The sequence below is a fragment of the Panthera onca genome, chromosome A2 (assembly GCF_046562875.1).
Source record: "Panthera onca isolate mPanOnc1 chromosome A2, mPanOnc1 haplotype 2, whole genome shotgun sequence".
Lineage (NCBI taxonomy): Eukaryota > Metazoa > Chordata > Mammalia > Carnivora > Felidae > Panthera > Panthera onca.
Genome location: NC_138340.1, coordinates 40,590,854 through 40,609,893, shown reverse-complemented (window position 1 = coordinate 40,609,893; position 19,040 = coordinate 40,590,854). Strand labels below are relative to the sequence as shown.

Below are 19,040 nucleotides of genomic sequence, written 5' to 3'. Positions count from 1 at the left end.
CAGGGGCCGCAAGGCTTACAAAGTCATGATCTTAGCACCCGGAGGTGGAGGGAGATGAAAATGCATCGGTACCCAGCTCTGCGGGTGGCCGGTGCTGGGCAGAAGGGCCCCCCGTGCGGGGTGTAGGATTCAGTCACGGTGGCCAGGGTGGGCTTCCTGACCGTCTGAACGGAAGCCGTCAGCATCGGCCGGGTGGAGGCTGCAGGGCCAAAGGAGTCCTGGATTGAAGGAAAAGTATTTCATGACCCGATACTCTCCTGTGCATACGTGCCCTGTGTTCTCTCGTATCCCAAGAGGGCTTGGCTGCCAGGGTGCCATCCCAAGCTTGACTTCTACTTGCCGAGCTAAAGCAGAGGAGAATACATGAAGAGTATGAAGGGGCTGTGTAGCATGACTACACCGAAGATTTAAATAAAGAAATGCTCTGGAGAGGCATTAAAAATGTTAACCATATCCTCTCCAGACTAAAAAAGCCAATGGAGGGGGTAAGGGAACATAGTGTTCAACAACACATTTTTTAAAATGTATAGAGTCCTACGTTCATAAAAATAAAAGGAACCTAGTAACACAACCCAGAGGGAGAGTGTGTGCACATCGTAGGATAGCAGTTAGAACAAGTGTATATACACTGCCAGACATTTCCTCTAGATACACACGGGGGATGTTACCCCTGGAAAACACATTTTTCAGTGAGCTCATCCATGAGGCAAGATGAAATGAGGTCAGAGAGAAGCTTCCAGAGCTTCAGACTCTTGGTTTCTAAGTCAACTAAGTAAAGGTTTAAAGGAAAAGAATCCCTGACCCAAACACAAGCAGCAGGCGGGGGAGACATCTTTACTGTTGCCTACAGGAGCTAAAGACAAACACTGTTCCCAGAGCTGGGCTCTGCCATTCCATGATGGGGATCCATATTTTGGCTGCCAGCCATCTGATTTCTTTTTGTCAGTCCCACACCCCGTTTTGCTGAAACATAGCTGCAAGTGCATTTCCACTCAGCTGGGCACACTTGCTAAACTCTATGCAAACACCAGAACTAGAAATCTCACCCCAGTCCTCTCCTCCCCTCTGACAACTTTACTCTTTTAGAAATTCGTTAGACCCTTTTTCTGGCTTTAGGTTTGACATAACCAAAATCATGTACACATACTTCTGTTTCTCTCCCTCTATCTCTCTGTTCCCCCTCCCTCCCTACTTCTCTCTCTCTCTCTCTCTCTCTCTCTCTCTCTCTCTGGAAAACCCCTGCATTTCCTCATATTCTAATTGCATTATCAAGTGTTGTGTTTGGATCATTAATTCCTTCCCAGACGATTTGCTCTTGGTAGGTTTCTAGCAAATGTTGCCCAGGTCTAATAAATCATCTTAGAAAATGCTGCAGGTTCTTGTCTGTCGCAGGGATGGGAGTCCGCACGCTAATTCCTGTGCCCTGCAAAGAGTTTTATCCTCTTTGCTCTCACAAAAGCAACCCGGTTAGCTTCTTCATTAAAGGTCACTAACAGTCTGACAGCAGAGGAGAGAGTTCACAATTGTGCTTTGGCCAGCCTCTCCTTGGAGTTGTCCATGGCTGGGTTCACTGGAATAGACTCCGGGTTATTTTGTCACCTAAACAAAGTCTCTCTAGGTGGCCACAGGCAAGGAGTCCGTCTCCTCTGTATCCCCTGCTGGACCCGAGAGGGGGTTGTCTGAAGGACCTGCCACACTGATGTGATGCTTCTGGGTAACCAAAACTGAGAGCAAGAAAATGAAGTCAAGAGGTTGTAACAGTTGAGTATCCTTATCCTTGGGGACATACTTGATGCTCCCACAATGGGGCAGAGTTGCTGGAGCAGGAGATTGTGGAATTGAATCTAGAAGGGCTGTAATGTTCATCCTTTTCACACACATCTTTCATTTTATTTTTTATCTCTGTTAAGATCCAAAAACTTATTATCATGGGCCTTCTCTATGCTGGAGTTCTGTGCAGCTTAAACTTGTAATTACTCTGCCATTCTTATTCCCCAGAATTTAATCACCAAAAAAGCGAAGATCAATTATTATAATGTGGTCATATTTTAAAGCCCTCGGTACCTGTGAAGTTGAGAGGGAGAGTCATTTTATTCCCTATTTTAGAGGCGATAAATATCCCACGATGTCATCATTATTCTTTTGGTGCCATTTATAAATCACACGTATAAATCTTTGAGAAAGAACTACCACCTTAAGTTTATTTTTGATTCATAAAGGCTCTAAATCTTACCAATTTCTGTTTCTTCCATGCCTCCAGAGTCCATCATTCCTGCTGACTTTCATTGGCTCTTCTTTCAAAGCTAATATTTCCAGAATTCTGCATTAATTTCTCACAGTGATCACTAGGTAACTCTGTACTTCAGTGGAGACAACGTAAAGAGAATTTATATAGTCTATTGATAGAAAGTTGTCTCTCGTTGCAAGGGGAGTATCTGCAAACCATGAATCTCTTGGCAATTCACTGAAGATCTATCTGGATTCTTCGCTGCATGTTAAGTACTCTTAAATGCAATATTCTTAGACATAGTACAGATGAAGTGTGAGTGGGTAGGATCAAGTGTTTTGTCTTCTAGAAATTTTATTCAAATTTAGAAGTATATCTCAAACCAGCAGGAAAGAGACACATATTTTTCTCCTCTAACCTAAATTTTCTCAACACATAGAGCAATAATTCGCAATTAAAAACAGAGAATATTGTCACAGTTTAGGACAATACACACACGTACCATCATCCCTCTCCAAAATGAGTCCATTGCCAAAAGCTAGGAGAATAAAATATGGAGCACATCCCCCTGACCCTGAGGACGCTGGAGTAGCAAAGGCCATCCTGCTAACTGCAGACTTTATTCTACAATTTGCCTCATGGGGATAATTAAGAGAGAAAAGATGATCAGGAAAATTTTTCATAATAAAAATGCTGAAAATTACCCATCATAATACCACTTGGAACTGTTGATGTCCAGTAAAGATTAAAACTAAAAATGTAGGAATTGTATAATTAGAGATGATGTGCTTTTTTAAAAAAAATACAGTTCTAAAACACCAATCATGTGGGAAAGCTTGTGCAAAGAACAAAGTATTTTAGGAGCAAATGCATGGGGCTTCCCCTGTTTTTTTTTTTTTTTTTTTTTAATATATGAAATTTACTGTCAAATTGGTTTCCATACAACACCCAGTGCTCATCCCAAAAGGTGCCCTCCTCAATACCCATCACCCACCCTGCCCTCCCTCCCACCCCCCATCAACCCTCAGTTTGTTCTCAGTTTAAGGGGCTTCCCCTGTTGAGGCTAGGGACTATGTGTCCCATTGTGTAGAGAGAGGTGTTGAAATACGAGATTAAGTGGCTTTTTTTTTTTTTTTAATTTTTTTTTTCAACGTTTTTTTATTTATTTTTGGGACAGAGAGAGACAGAGCATGAACGTGGGAGGGGCAGAGAGAGAGGGAGACACAGAATCGGAAACAGGCTCCAGGCTCCGAGCCATCAGCCCAGAGCCTGACGCGGGGCTCGAACTCACGGACCGCGAGATCGTGACCTGGCTGAAGTCGGACGCTTAACCGACTGCGCCACCCAGGCACCCCTTAAGTGGCTTTTTTAACCAGTTGGAAGCATAAACCATTCTTCTTCCTATAATCCAACCTTATTATGGTTTTCTAGCAAAAGAATGGACATGTCGGATTCTCTGACGCAGAGGCTCCTAACAATATAGTAGCTTCTGTTGGACAGGAACCAGCAGGTGGTGACATGGTGCCCTCACCGTGCACGTGTGAGGGACCCCAAGAAGGAACTGTGATTAAGGATCCAGAACATTACAGGGAGTCTATATTCAAGTCTCTCTAAAATAAATAAATAAAATATTTAAAAAATATAGAAAACAAACAAAAAAGATTTCAAACCACTGTTGAAGTTCCACTAAAAATATAAGACACAAATCCACAAGAGTCAGGAAATTGTATTTAAAGTGTATCATCATTAGTTCTCATTTCTCCTGGCATCCATTGGTTTGTTACCTGACATTGGTGTTGTTGAAAAAGAGGAAATATCATAATCTTGTCAAGAGGAGTAAATAAAACACAGATCATTGAGGTCAAAAACCTTCTTTTAAAATTTGATATCTTGGCCTGTGGCTCCTATAAGATTCAAGGACTTCGAAATGTCTCATGGAGCTGGTTTTCTTCCCGCTGAAGAGTTTCCTGTTTTAACATAAGACTAACATTACTCTCCTCCTAGTTGGACTATTTTAAATCGTGGCCCATCGTGAGAGCTCCACAGAATGCCTCAGGAAGTTGGTAGAAACAAGAGGCTAAAATTTGAAGGGACAACTTTGTAAGAAGAGAATTGAGACCAGAGGTTCCTGTGCCTTTAGCTTTTCACAGTTTAGTAGGAAGGGGTGGGTGAGTGAAGGTCCAAAACCAGTGTTTTCTCATTCTGCTTATTAAACATGGACCATTACCAAGGGGAGTTTCTGGGATAGGTCCATGGACATAGTCACCTTGGTTCAGCCTGGCCCGGCTCACCCGTTCCCACCAAGCTGTCAACCGTGGCTGTCTTTCTTAAGCCACGAATTTCCTGCTTCTCATCAGAGCCTTGCATTTCCTATCGGTGCCTCACCTGCCCCTTTTGTGACGAAGGCTCTTCTTCACTCTACCCTCCCATCTTGTGTACACCTAATCTTACCTTTGCTTTGGGCCGAGGTCAGGTCACAGTGCTCCAGCTGTGCAGGTCAGGGGTTAGAGGGTTAGAACCTATGCTTGAACTTGGGCAGACGTGATTCAAATCCCATCTCTACTGCTTAGGACTCACACAAGTCTTAGGATGCTGCTTTTAGCTCCTTGGGCTTTGATTTTCTCATCTATAAAAACAGAGAATGCCGCTGACCTCACCCATGACCTTCTTATTGGGAAGAGGGGATAGGATCATGCGTCTACAGCATTTAGCACAATTCCTGGCACAAAGCCAACATCCAGTACAAGTACTCCAGAATACTATATCCTTGAGGCGGATGCTGGGATCGAGAAAGGCTTCTTTCCCATAGACATGAGTGCAACACAAAATCTTTTTTATTGATGTCCTCACACAATGTATTTGCAGTCAGGTTTTACCGAGATTTGTCAGCCGGAATGTCTAGAAACCACACGAGGGCTGGTGTCTCCTGTGAGAGTGCTGATTTTGAGCCAGACCCTTTACACTGAATCTTGACAGCTCCATTTTCAGATGAGGTACAGGGAGAACTCTGGTAACTTGTCCAGGTTTGCAGGGTGGTGACAATGGTGACATTCAGCCCTGCCCCAGGGCCTTTGACACCGTTCAGTGATTACAGAAACCCTAGGAAGGAAGTGCTGGAATGACCTAAATTCTCAGTAGAGGACACTGAGGCGCACAGAGGTAGGGTAGTCCTCCTGGCATCCCATCTGGTAAATGGCAGAGCAGAGATTCAGACCCCTTTGTGTCTCACCCCAGAGCCCAGACAGTGTTCACTCTTCACCCGGTGTCACCGAGCTTTGGTTACCACGTGATCAGTGCCTGGCACATAGTGGGTTCCCCAATAATTCTTGAAATGAATGAGGATAACAGACAGCTAACATTTATTGAGCACTCACTCTTCCGGGGCGCAAACCCTAACTACTTTCTATGTATGGCCTCATGAATTCTAACAACAACCCAGTGAGTTAGGTCCGTCTGTTGACCCATTTTACAGATAAGAATGCTGAGTCACCAGGAGGTTAATTGCTCAAGATGACTTAACACAAAAGTGATCAGCCTGTATTTAAACTGAGGCAGTCTGGGGCGCCTGGGTGGCTTGGTCGGTTAAGCGTCCGACTTCGGCTCAGGTCATGATCTCACGGTCTGTGAGTTCAAGCCCCTCGTCGGGCTCTGTGCTGACCGCTCAGAGCCTGAAGCCTGTTTCAGATTCTGTGTCTCCCTCTCTCTCTCTGCTCCTCCTCTGTTCATGCTCTGTCTCTCTCTGTCTCAAAAATAAATAAACGTTAAAAAAAAATTAAAATAAAATAAAATAAAATAAACTGAGGCTGTCACCCCCCAGAGCCGAAGAGTCTTAATACATGTGAAACTAACCCCTTCCTTATCTTGCACAGCTTCATGCAATCTCCATTATGATCCTATTTGAAACTTAAATGACCATGGTCACATAAAACATCATTAAACACTTGTCTTAATATTCTTTTAATTTCTGCATGACAGCAGTTGTTTGCCAGAGTCTTCCTATATGTCCTTTTCTTTATGATTAGAGGCTTGAGGGTGGAATTTTATCTTAAACACTCCCCTAGTCTTTGAGGAAAACAGCTAACAAATTTAAGTTTATAAGAGATATTTATGAGACCAATATGAAGTTCACACCAGGGAGATGGAAATGACATAATAAAATGGTTTTCATAAGGCCTTGGGTGCGATGCTTGCAAAAATGTAACCACACCTTTCCCCTTTGATTGGCGGCTGTATTGCTTTTATGGTAGGAGATAATGCTAATATGGATCATTGCGTGCAATAAAATTGACATGTAGAGGGGTGCCTGGGTGGCTCAGTTGGTTAATCGTCCGACTTCGGCTCAGGTCACGATCTCAAGGTTGTAAGTTCGAGCCCCACGTCTGGCTCTGGGCTGATGGCTCAGAGCCTGGAGCCTGCTTCCGATTCTGTGTCTCCCTCTCTCTCTGTCCCCCCCCTCCCCCCCCGTTCATGCTCTGTCTCTCTCAAAAATAAACGTTAAAAAATTTTTTTTTAAATAAAATTGACATGTATAAAGCTTGGCTACCTCTGAACTAAGTGTGCCTCTCCCAGTGCGAGGTAGAAGGCACTGGCATCTTGAACCAGAGGTCTGCAGCTACACAGATGCTCTCCGGCCTTTCCATGTCATCTGTAAAATGCAGATAATGTTACATGATCTCCCCCACGTGAAGATCACCTGGGTAAATGCATGCACAGTGCTTAGAATAGCGTCTGGCACAGAGGGAGCTCTGTGCCCCTGTTGCCTTGATGATGATGGAAGTGTCCGAAACTCCTGCATTTCGCTGTGGCCATTATGGCCCCTCATTAGATACCCAGGTGAGCAGTGGAGCGCAGGGAGATAATGCCTCCTCTCCCAGACTCGGCAACAGGGTAGTACTCGGGAAGGACACCTTTTTGGCCTAGGGATAAGGGAGCTGAGCCCCCCGACAGAGCCCTCTGTGTGTCCAGGGCAAAAATGCAGGTGCCCAGAGGCCAAGTGTTCACATGCTTCCACTGTACAGGCTTTCGGACCTCGTGGCAGCCAGCAGGGGGACCCCTGCCAGCCCTTCCTTTGGCAGGGGCGGGTAGAAAAGGGCTCCCTTTCTTCTGAGCCCACCCACCCTACTCACCTCCTTGTCTGGGCACCTGGAGCACAGCTCAGTCTGCCCAACCAGAAGCAGTGATCCTGGAGGAGGGTGTGGGGGAAGAGGGTAGGGGGATGGGGAGGGGAGAAGGAGAGAGAGAGAAGAGAATGGTCAAGGAAAAGAAACCATTTTGCATTTTGTGATTTTTCTATAAGGTCTGTAACGTTGGCCTTTGTCTTCTCCTTCCCCTATAATGGGAGGTTTTGCGTTTTCACTTGAAGTGGCCCTGCCTCACCTCATGCAGTACAGAACCCACGGAGGACAGGAAAGCTTGGGTAGAGCTGCCGTGCTCTTTCGCAGACATTCCATAACCTTTCTGGGCCTCATGGTTCACACCGTCCACGAAGCAGAGGATACTTTCCTTGATAGCATGTGGATCCTATTGAGGATGGCACACTATATTATTTAACTTTGAAAATGCTTCTCACTAAATATGCATGTATGTAAAAATATATAAAACACATGTTTTATTCTCATTCGAAACTTGGAACTTCTAAAGTAGACTCCATCAGATTTGTGTTCAACTTAGCTAAGCATATAAGATCATAGAGCAGAAAATATATTTTTGTGTAAGGGTAGAAAGGACCACGCCAGCAGATGTGCACAGTGAGGGGACTGTGTCTGCAAACGAATGAATAGGTCACTCAGGTGACTTGTTGGCAAGCCTTCTGCATTCCAGCAGGTCTCTGTGTGCTATGGGGAACAAAAGACACGGTTCAGGCCCTCATGGACTTTAAGACCTGGTGAGAAAATGCAGGCAGTCAATAGAAAAATAACTATGTGATTATACATCAAGGAAAATGCTGTGAATTCTACTCAGTGACCTCTCCTTGTGTGAATATTCTCCAGCATCAATACACTCGTGTACAAATGGACACTGGGCGGGTGGTTGGATCTTAAGAATTGGTCAAGGCTTTTCCAGATGAGTATGAAGAATAAGAGAAGGGCGAGGGTGGTTGGAGGCATTTGGAAGAATGTCTGCCAGGAGTGAACAGTGACAGACCGTGGAATGTGATCAACCATTTTTAACTGAATTTAAACTTGAAACCAATCCCTGCTGCAAAGGCATTAAGGATACAACTGGAGAAGACTTGTTCCAAAGAACTTATGAATCATAGAAAGTAGGGGAGACTTAGCTATAGGAACACCTTGTTTCCAAGAACACGACACTGGGCTTTCCTATGTTGAGTTGCATTTTTAAATTATCACCTTTAAGATGATTTTTTTTAAAAATGTGCATGTTTGGGGCACCTGGGTGGCTCAGTTGAGCATCCAACTGCAGCTCAGGTCATAACCTCATGGTTCATTCGTAAGTTCGAGCCCCACATTGGGCTCTCTGCTGACAGCATAGGGAGCCCACTTTGGATCCTCTGTCCCCCTCTCCAGCTGCCCCTCCCTCTCTCTCTCTCTCTTTCTCAAAAATATTTTTTTTGAAATGTGCATGTTTATCTTAATATGTAGAGTAATTTAAATATGTTGTAGTTTAATGGACATTTGGAGGTCATCACAATGGGACTTTGGGGTGATGCCATCACGGCTTCTTCGTAAAGGAGATGAAATATTAAGGTAGATTTTTACCTGAGAAGAAAGCATTTTACAGTATTTTGGGACTAACTTTACAAAAAACTAAGTACACAGATGATTTTTAGCCTCGCTTTCTTGAAGACATGTTACCCATTTTATTATTTAGAGGCTGGCAGCCAGGAATACTCTCTCTTTAAGAAAACAAGTACAGGATTTTAAAATCTGAGATAATTAAGTCAGACATCAGGAAGGCCCCTCTCACAGGACAGTTACCTCAACTATAAATTCAGGTGTGCACAGCACACAGGTGCAGTAAGGCAGGTGATCTTCCCCTTGGAGAGGGAGCAAGCCCAAGGAACCAGCATCAGGATACATTTAGAAGTTAACATGGACAAACTCTAGTGTGGTCCGTGGTAGGTATCATACTAGAGATTTAAGGGTTTTAAAAAATGTTTATTTACCTTGGGAGAGAAAGTAGGGGAAGGGCAGAGAGACAGGAGAGAGAGAGGATCCCAGGCAGGCTCCGTGCTGTCGGCACAGGGCCCGACACGGGGCTCAATCCCACGAACCATGAGATCATGACCTGAGCCAAAACCAAGAGTTGGATGCCTAATGGACTGAGCCACCCAAGCAGGCATGCCTTAAGTTTTTACATCAAAGAAACTGAAATCTATGCAAGTGTTGTCTATTTACACATAGACATCACATAGTAAAGTGAGGGTTTTCTACAGAAACACGTTACTGCCAACACTGTTTGTTCATTAAGACTCCCTTTCCTTTTTTAAAAAATTTGTTTAACATTTATTTATTTTTGAGAGAGAGAGACTGAGCATGAGCAGGGTAGGGGCAGAGAGAGAGGGAGACACAGAATCTTAAGCAGGCTCGAGGCTCTGAGCCCTATGTGGGGCTCGAACCCATGAACTGCGAGATCATGACCTGAGCCGGTGTGATGCTTAACTGACTGAGCCACCCAGGTGCCCCTGACTCCTGTTTCTTCTTAACAGACATAACACCTACATTTTAGATAAGTTGGCCTTCGCTATGTCAAGCCCCAGAGCAGACTATACATTTGAAATAAATTAAGACAGAACAAGGAGTTTTCCAAATGAAGAACCATTTTTTTTCAGCCCAAATCAGGGCTTGAAACCTTTTACTTGTTGGTATGTAGTTTATTATTGTCTGCTACTTCCATTGGAACCTAAGTTTTAATTAGTTTGACAACACAGGTGTGATATTTTACAGACTGAAATCACTGCCCCTGTATTTAATTAAATGAACCCTATGAAAGTTGTGTTTTAGCCAGGGGCGTAATTGATAGGAGGCTGGATTCAAAATTGCGATAGCACTTTATATTGGGGTTGGGGGTCGTTTGCACATGCAGTAGAAATAGAGGTGATTGCAGTATGTTGATCCTCAGAAACCAAATGTCTTCCCATAAATAGATACTTATTTTCTAATTTAGAGACCTTGTGGTATATCTTTTCCCAGTATTACATATGCACGTATCCCGAACTGCTCACAGTTAAGTTATACAGCACTGTGCAAGCTTTCCAGGCTCCTGTTTTGAAAGGCGATACTACAGATGTATGACGTGACCTTCACCAATGGCATTTCTAGGCAGACAGTGATGACCCAGGTCCCCCCCCCCCCCTCTGGGTTATGGGCTCAATTTGTGTTCCAGGATGTGTAGTCTGTGGGAACATTCTGGCCACCTCAGCAAATCAGATCCCTCACGAAATGTCTTAGGGCAAATGCTGCCCACAACAACATTCCTTCTGACCATTTCTTGAGTGGCTCGCACATGCCCTAGCCTCATTTCTGCACCAGAAATTTTCCCAAGTGGCATCCTGATGTCTTCTAAGAGAGGAACGACTCTCACTGGATAACCTCAGCACATGTTTTCTCAGGAACTGAATGACCGGAAGATGGACAGATGGGTTGTCCGTGAAATCTACCCCCAGATGGAAACGCCTCTCAGCTTTGTGTTAGTTCTCAGGACCTTGGAGAAGACCGTCACGAGTGCCTCATACAAAGAGCTGCAGGCTTGTTACCCAGGCCTAATCGGAACCACGAATCATTCCACACCCTCGAAATAATTGTCTTGTCTCAGGAGACCTTACACTAACGGACCTCTTGAAGGTTCCTTAGTGTCATGTCATATTTGTGGCAATGATGTCTGCCTTGAGACAGACTGATTGGATTCTCACCATAATTGCACCTAAGTCCCAAGGGGCCAGCCAGAGCCTTAGGTGAATAACTTAAGCCTTTAATTTATAATAAAGATAAAGTTTGCAATCAGCATTTCTGGTTCCAAAACATTCCATTTACTTGGTTTTAGAGCTGCATAAACTGTTTTAAAAGCAATCTGCTCAATTGGGCGAGTTAATGATATTTAATTTGACCGGGCCAAACGTCACCGGATGAGCATTCCATCTGTAATTGCAGCCATCATCATAGCCGTTCTGTGTAATGTAGATGTAATGCTAATCCTGAGAATAAAGGCTGTCATTCTCGGATGGTTGACAGTGTACCGGAGTTATCCCCTCGCTAAGGCTCTCAGTGATGTGATTCCAAGATGACAGTGTAATAAGTGTTATATGCACAAGGTAATTCAAAACAAATTTGGCTGCAAAAATGGATCGTCTAGGATAGTACACTCCTGCCTTGTCTCATTGTCCTTTAAGAGAATGTAATGATCCCTAAAATACCCTGTCAAGAAGCTTGTGTGGCAGGGGTCAAGTCTTTAAAATTTATCTCTTGCACCCCTGACCCCCCCCCCACCCCCATGGGAGAATCCAAACTCGAGGACTTGAAAATATTAATGTATATGTTGGTAGTCTGGGAACAGGAGATAGGTAGGGAGCCTTTCAGTACACAAATGTCTCTTAAGACTACCTAATTAAGCTGCATTTTGCTGCTTTGATTTATAGATGATTTTCTCTTGGGGAAAATGTGACTATTCTGGTATAGGATCCCCATTAGTACTAGTATCTTAGTAAATTTCCTATTATTTGCATGTGAGGCACTACAAGTACATTATCTCACTAAACTTTATAATAACCCTAAGAGGCACAATACTGTAATTACATTTATTTTGCAGATGAGGTAACTGAGACTCAGAATAGTCAAGTTGTCCAAAGCCCACAATCAGGACCCCACCCCTGTGGGGTCTCATAGTCCCTGTGCACTCCATCCCTGAGCTGTAACCTAAGGAAGGAGGAGCTCATTTAGATGGTGCACAGGCTTTAATGGAACTGCCTTTGATTAGCATACACACATGGCACTGGGCTCCTGAAACTGTTCTGGTGGGCACAGGTGCCAGAAAGGCCTCTCTTTGGAGTTCAGCCATATGTGGAACTGACGTCCCGGAGGGGGACGGAACGTCACTTCACAGTCACCCCAACATTCCAGGCCTCCCCCTTTGGCTTTGCCATTGCTTTCCTTCAACCTAGGCTGTAGAGATGTTATGGATGTTGTCAGACCAGCGCCTTTTAACAATGTCAGAGGCGGGAAGGGGTTGGAAAAGCCTTCCTGCTTTTTGTAACTGTGTGCATGGAGACGCAAGGCAGCTGTCTGCCCCCGAGAATCCTCTTAGTTTAGACTAATTCACATGGGTCCTTAGTGTTTCTTTTTGTAGGTACCATTTAAACATCTGCTCAGTCTTGTAGCACTGATGTATAAAATCTAATATTTGCCATCACTTTTCTATAAAAATGAGCTGATTAAGATCCACTCCCAATCAGAAAAGCATTTTCACAAATTCTTTTATACAGATAGAAGGATGTGTCTAGGAACACATCAGAATACATTCCTGCCTAATTTTACAATACATTTGTGTGATATTTACACCTACTGGGATGTTCTGGGCTGCAAGCAGTGAAGATTTAAGTTAAAATGGTTAAAGTAGTCTAAATGATAAGGAATGTGGTATTGAATATGATAAGAAATTTCGGGGTAAGAGGTTCTAAGCTTGGTTAGTTCATTTGCTCAGTGATATCATCAGAGACCCCAGTTCTCCCATTTTTCTGCTCTGATTCCCTCAGTATGTTGTTAATCTGGCCTCAGAGACTGGCTCTTAACATGATCCCAACATACTCCCCTGAGTTTAAGCAACACATGCAGATGACCTGCCCAGAGGCAGAAAAGGGCCATTCCTACTTCGTGTCCTATTTTAAGAACAAACAAAACCTCAAAAGATTCCCAGTCTTATCCTACTAGTCAGAAGAAGTATGTTGCCTGCCCGTGCTTAAATCCATCACTGAAGGAACAAGACGATCACAATGGGTCCAAGTCAATCAGACCCACACCTCAGTCTCCCCAGGAGGGAAAGCTCTCTGATCTGGTGGAAAGGAAACAAAATCTAATCTCTCTCAGCAGAGAGGAAGTACATGGGTCAAGGAGGGATGCTAGTTGACCAGGTAGCTGACATCGTCTGCTGTTGTATTTGCAAGACCTAATTGTATATTTAAAAACCAGACTCCTAAGGGCACCTGAGTGGCTCAGTCAGTTAAGCGTTTGACTCTTGGTTTAAGCTCAGGTCATGATCTCGAAGTTTCATGAGGTCGAGCCTTACATGGACTCTGTCTGCACTGATAGTGCAGAGCCTGCTTGAGATTCTCCCTCTTTTTCAGCCCCTCCCCTGCTTGCACTCTCTCTCTCTCAAAATAAATAAAACTTAAAAAAAAAAAAAAAAGTAGACTCCTAGGATGGATTCTTTTTCAGACACAACTAAAAGACTCCTGGAAGAAAATCTCTTGTTCATTCCCTTTCGGCAAAAGGCCTGGTATTTACGTGTCAATAGAGAAAGCATAGATTGGATATATCTTGCGAGACCCATTCAAAAGTCTTCACGTTTGAGTTCACTGGGGGTAAAAACTACATGTGGTACGAGCCAGCCTTAGACTGACTACTGAGGGCAGAGGACGAGCGTGGCTAGCTGGCCTGGGCCACACCTACATCTCCTGCCCGTGGTGCCTCTGGCGTTAATTTAACCTGGGTACAAATTGACTATCACACTGTAAATTCCTGTTTTACTTGACTCTTGGTGTCAGGCACTAGTGGAAAGTACGGCTCAGAGTTTCTGCCACAGCATGAAGTTTACAGATCTCCACCTTGCTGTTGAACCACCCCCCCCTCCCCCTTCCTTCCCAGCCCAAGCCTTCAGCACGCTGGGCTCTGAGCAAGGAGGGGGTCAAGACGGTCAGCTGTTTGGAAAGCTGGAAAGAATTCCTTTGTGTCCTTTTACCCCCTTCTTAAGGGAGGAGGGGTGAAGACAGTTGGGGTGTTAAACCCCGGTGTTGCCCATCCTCGCGGGTCGAGGAAGCAGGGCTCTTGATTGAGAGCGAATGGTGCTTCGGCGAAGGGTGCATTTGAACCATTGTGTAGCCCAGGGTTCTTGTTCCGTGACTCCCTTGTGATGTAAGCAAATTACTTAAGTAGATTGAATCCAGATCATTAATAATCTCCACTGGCACAATGCACTTGGGCTTCATTACAAGGAAAGAGTCCGACATCTATTCTTTAACCCAGCAGTTGTTTACAAGACACTCGGTCCTGAGAGTTCTTGTCCCTGTAGGGCCCGAGTGAAGGGGCTTAGCAAAAATAGAAGAATGGCTGCGTAATCAATACTCGTGTTCTGCTCGGACAAAGAAACCAAAGTGCCCTCTGCCTCAGAGGAGGGACCCTAACTGTCAGTGTGCTTTGAAGTACAAGATAATGGGGGGGCGGGGGCTAAGGGGAGGATGTGTATGTCAGACAAGAAAAGGCTCAGGGTTCATTTTGACATTTATAAAGAAATACTACAAACATGCCTATTGAAAAAATGGAATATTAATCTAAGAGGTTTAAATTCAGGACTTCCTGTGTTAAGTGACATGAACTTGTCAGTGTTCTCCAGAGATGTGAGAAGCTGAGGAACGTTTGCAGACGTATATGCTGCAGAATTTGGTTCCTATACAGTCATCTTATATCTGACTTTAAAAAAGCAAACCAACCGCTTGGGGAAAAATATTGAAATATGCCGGAGCCTGATAACTCGCATGCAGTGCTGCCACTTGACATTATCAGACTGTTGGAACGTGGGGTCAGTTAAATAGTTGGGCTAACAGGTTGCTGGGAATGGCTTCATTTCTAGAAATAAGGTTCTGGCTTCTGTTTCCTCTTGCGCAAGCCGTGCTAAAGATAGCCGTGTTGACTGAGTTTTTATCGGATGCTGCCTCCAGGATTCTTTCCAGTGGTACAGAGTTGCGACCCACCACTACATAGGTGATCTCTTGTGGTTTATTCGAGGCTGTCGGAGGAGGGAGATGGACGTGATTTTTGCCCTGCCAACTTCCCAGGCTATGTTGAGAGAAGGGTTGAGCGGTGGCTTCATGGAAGTCATGCCGTAGACGGTAGACACTCAGTAAACACAGGCACTGGGGATGCGGCTGCAGCAAAGGCCGTACACAGGGAGAAACAGGACCGCAGTCACACTAGCTGTCGTTTCCCGAACGTCAGCCAGAATGCCAGCCATTTGTGTACTTCCTTGATAGCGGCCATATCCACCTACGGCCTGGATTATCATTTCCTGAGTATTTCTAATTGACTTTTTTTGAAAGAAAAAAAAAAAAGCAAAGCATTTAAAAAGAAAACTTCCTATCACTCCCATAAAAGGAAAGCTAATGTCACCTGACATAATACACCCCATTAAAACATAACAATGTAATTAATTTCCAGTTAGCTATTATTGCCTGATAAAGGCTCGGAGCCCCGAGGCTGCTCTTTTCTCTCACAGGCAAGATTAGCAGGTGATGAACCTGTGTTAAAGACATCCCAGTAGGAAGCCAAGACTTCCCCACTGTGAGATTTATTATTTAATACCAGATCTGGAGTCTTTCAAACTCATTCCCATCCCACTAGGCATTCCTTAGGAAACCTAAACCAGAGAGAACTGCAATTGTCGGACACCCTCGAGTTGTTATTTTTATGCGTTCACCCAGGAGAACAATCTTCCCTGCTTCTGCTTGACTATAAGCCTCTCTCACCCTAAATATTTTTCCACAGGTCAACGGCAAAGACTTATCCAGAGCAACTCATGACCAGGCTGTGGAAGCTTTCAAGACGGCCAAAGAGCCCATTGTGGTACAGGTGTTGAGGAGAACCCCACGGACCAAAATGTTCACGCCTCCATCCGAGTCGCAGCTGGTGGACACAGGAACCCAGACCGACATCACCTTCGAGCACATCATGGCTCTCACGAAGATGTCCTCTCCCACCCCACCTGTGTTGGATCCCTATCTCCTGCCAGAGGAGTAAGTCACGTGACCATACAACGCTAACGTGTTAAGTGTGGTAAAGTAGCCCAGTGAAGCTGGTTTCTTCCCTTCCATGTGGTGAAAAAAAACTGATGTCTCTTACAATTTTCCTCCACGTTGCCCATGCTTAACTTTATCGTTTATAGAGGCAGTCAATTGAATCCTGCTCAAAACCGCACCGACATATTAATTACTTTATTATAACCCTGGAGCAGAGTTACTCAAATTATATTCCCAAAACAAAATGACTTACAAATGTCGTCAAAGTTATTTCAGAATAAAATGTAATCACCACAAATGGCAATGTGAAGATTTGGCGTTAAAACTAGAGGGAATGCTGATGATTCTTTTAAATAGACAACAAAGTACGTTGGGAGCGTAAAGAGAGCCCTGAAGGTTGTGCGTTCTGCTTTCTTGGGTCTTGTTTCAAACCTGGATCTGTGTTAATAAGCCCACACGTGCCTCATATAAGTACCGAATTTACCGATTAAGTAACAGCTGCGGTCCAACACCCCACATTAATCACCCTCCACATGACTCTCCTCTTACCTTCCTTCCTGCCAGAGATACAGAGGAGCTCAGAGCCTTCAGTCAGACAAGCCCGATGCTCAGACTCATCCCTAGCTGGGCAGCTGGAGTAATTTACTTTATCCCCGTGTTAATAGAGGAAAAATAGTAATAGCATTTAGAGTACAGTGTTGGATTAAAGGAAATAATGTGTGGGAATTTCTCCCTAATAAGTGGCAGCAGCAATCATCATTAATTCAGTGACAGATTAAATATTTAGGGGAAGAAAATGAAGAGCAAGACATTTTTTAAGACAGACCACTGGCTGAGAAGACGGCCCCTTTAACGTAGCTTTTCCCTTGTGATTTTGCATATTTGAGGGCAATGTGTCCACTTCCCCACCTCAGCCTCTCTAGGTGATGTGAGAGTCACTCCCGGCTCTTCCTGTCTTGCTCCTTGTTCAGATCATTGACTTGTGCTTTATTTTAAAGGGCGTTTTTCCTCTTCTGTGGCAAACTTCTGAGTGATACCTGTTGGGTTTCTGCTAGTAACTCAGAAGCAGGAGTGAGCACACGTGGTTCTGTGGTTCTGTGGTTCTGTCAGGTGCCAGACAGAGGCTTGCCTTTCATCCCGTGGTGCTATCCGTTAGCCGTTATAGGAACCCAGGGTCGATTGCCCAGGCCCGACAAAGTCATCTCCGCTGCAGTGGACAGTGTGTAAGGGGAAAGGAGGGGCCACCGATCACATCCATGCTCAGGGCGCATGGTAGTGTGCAAAGAACTGTTAGCTCATTTATGCCTCACGAGTGCCCCTCCCATGCAGTGAGGAACTCACATGCTCACCCGTTCTCCTCAGCTTACGTAGGCAGCCGGATTGAAAGGCAGGTCCCGCATCACCTCAACTCCCAGCTCTTAGTCACCGCTGCTCGGTTGCGTCCCAGTTGGTCCTGTGAAAGAATTGCCTGATTCACTGAGTACCATCATTCATGCCAGTTATTTGACTTTATAGACCAAAACTGCCTCCCAGTATTGATGAGGCCTTTATGGCAAGTCCTGACTCTCAGATGGTGAACTGTCACAGTGATGGGCCTTTTAGAAACCAGACCTGTAATTTCCTCTTAAGTCTAGTTAACATGACATGACTTACCCCCAAGGGGAAACTTGAGAAATGTCAGTAGAGTGCAGAGGTCAGACCAGGTTCTGGCTGCAAGGTCAGAGGAGAGCAAGAGTACGCATCAGGATTGAAAGGGGAGTGTTAACTTGATGCTTGAAAGCCCAGGCCTTCCAACAGCATCCTCAGTACTAAAAGCCCCTTAAGTGCTGGCAGTATGTTTACCTGATAGGCCCTGATAGGTCCAGAAAACTGAAAGCCAGCCCTCGTTGGAATGACCATTCATGTCTGGTCTGTTTTTTCAAAAGTAAGTGCGTGGGAGGGAAGACCAGAGCCCATCGATTGCTGTGGTGACCTTTGAGAACAAGAAGGTTTGAGCCCACAGTCAACAATCAGGCTGAAACTTGCCGCCCACATCTGGCACCTTTCAGAGTTGCCGGCCGAGCCTCTTATCATTCCCACTGCCTTTGCTTCTAGACGTTCGGTTAATGTTATTTCCAGAGAGCTGGTGGGTTCTGTAAATAGTGTAAATAGTATAGTGTTTCTGTAAATAGTGTTTCACATCTGTTGTCCTAGAGAGAGACTCAAGCTTCTGTTCTCTGAGCAGTGGCTGCCTATGCATGTGTGCTTATCACTCATGTATTTTATGTGTGCATGTATGTATGCTCATTATATACCTGTATGTGCATACAAGGTTTTCATGCCAAATGTATTCCTTGTTGGGGAACAATGACAAAAGTTGTGAAAACACTGTCCTAGATGACAGCATAGCACTTTTTGTCACAGTCCCTTTGGACCTGACTCAGAGGCCAACACATGTCTTTGAATGTAGCCTGAAGCCCAGCCTTTTTCTCCCCAAAGATAAAATCCATCGGTGAAGCAATAAACAGGAAATAGGAGTATGTCTCCAACCTCGAGTTAGAAATGAGTCCTCTTGGAGTGCCTGGGTGGCTCAGTCGGTTAAGTGTCCGACTCCTGGTTTTGGCTCAGGTCATGATCTCACAGTTGGTGAGTTCAGGCCCTGCACTGGGCTCTGTGCTGACAGTACAGAGCCTGCTTGGGATTCTCTCTGTCCATCTCTTTCTGCCCCTTCCCCACTCACACTCTCTCTCAAAATAAATAAACATAAAAAAAAACAAAACCAGAAATGAGTCCTGTTGACCCACATGACTAGTCAACTGGGGGATGGTCCCTGGGAGCACCTAAGGCTGTCCCACTGTCATCTCCATCTTCTTC

At 44.7% G+C, this 19,040-nt stretch overlaps 1 protein-coding gene across 3 annotated transcripts in view; it reads left to right on the top strand.

Moving 5' to 3' along the window:
• Positions 1-19,040, top strand: part of PDZRN3 (PDZ domain containing ring finger 3) — a 238,209-nt gene that overhangs the window by 200,911 nt on the left and 18,258 nt on the right. For all 3 annotated transcript variants that reach the window (XM_078442813.2, XM_078442815.2, XM_078442814.2), the window contains one exon: positions 15,937-16,184. In XM_078442813.2, coding sequence (XP_078298939.1) covers positions 15,937-16,184 — 248 coding nt within the window. The remainder of the gene's footprint in view (positions 1-15,936; positions 16,185-19,040) is intronic.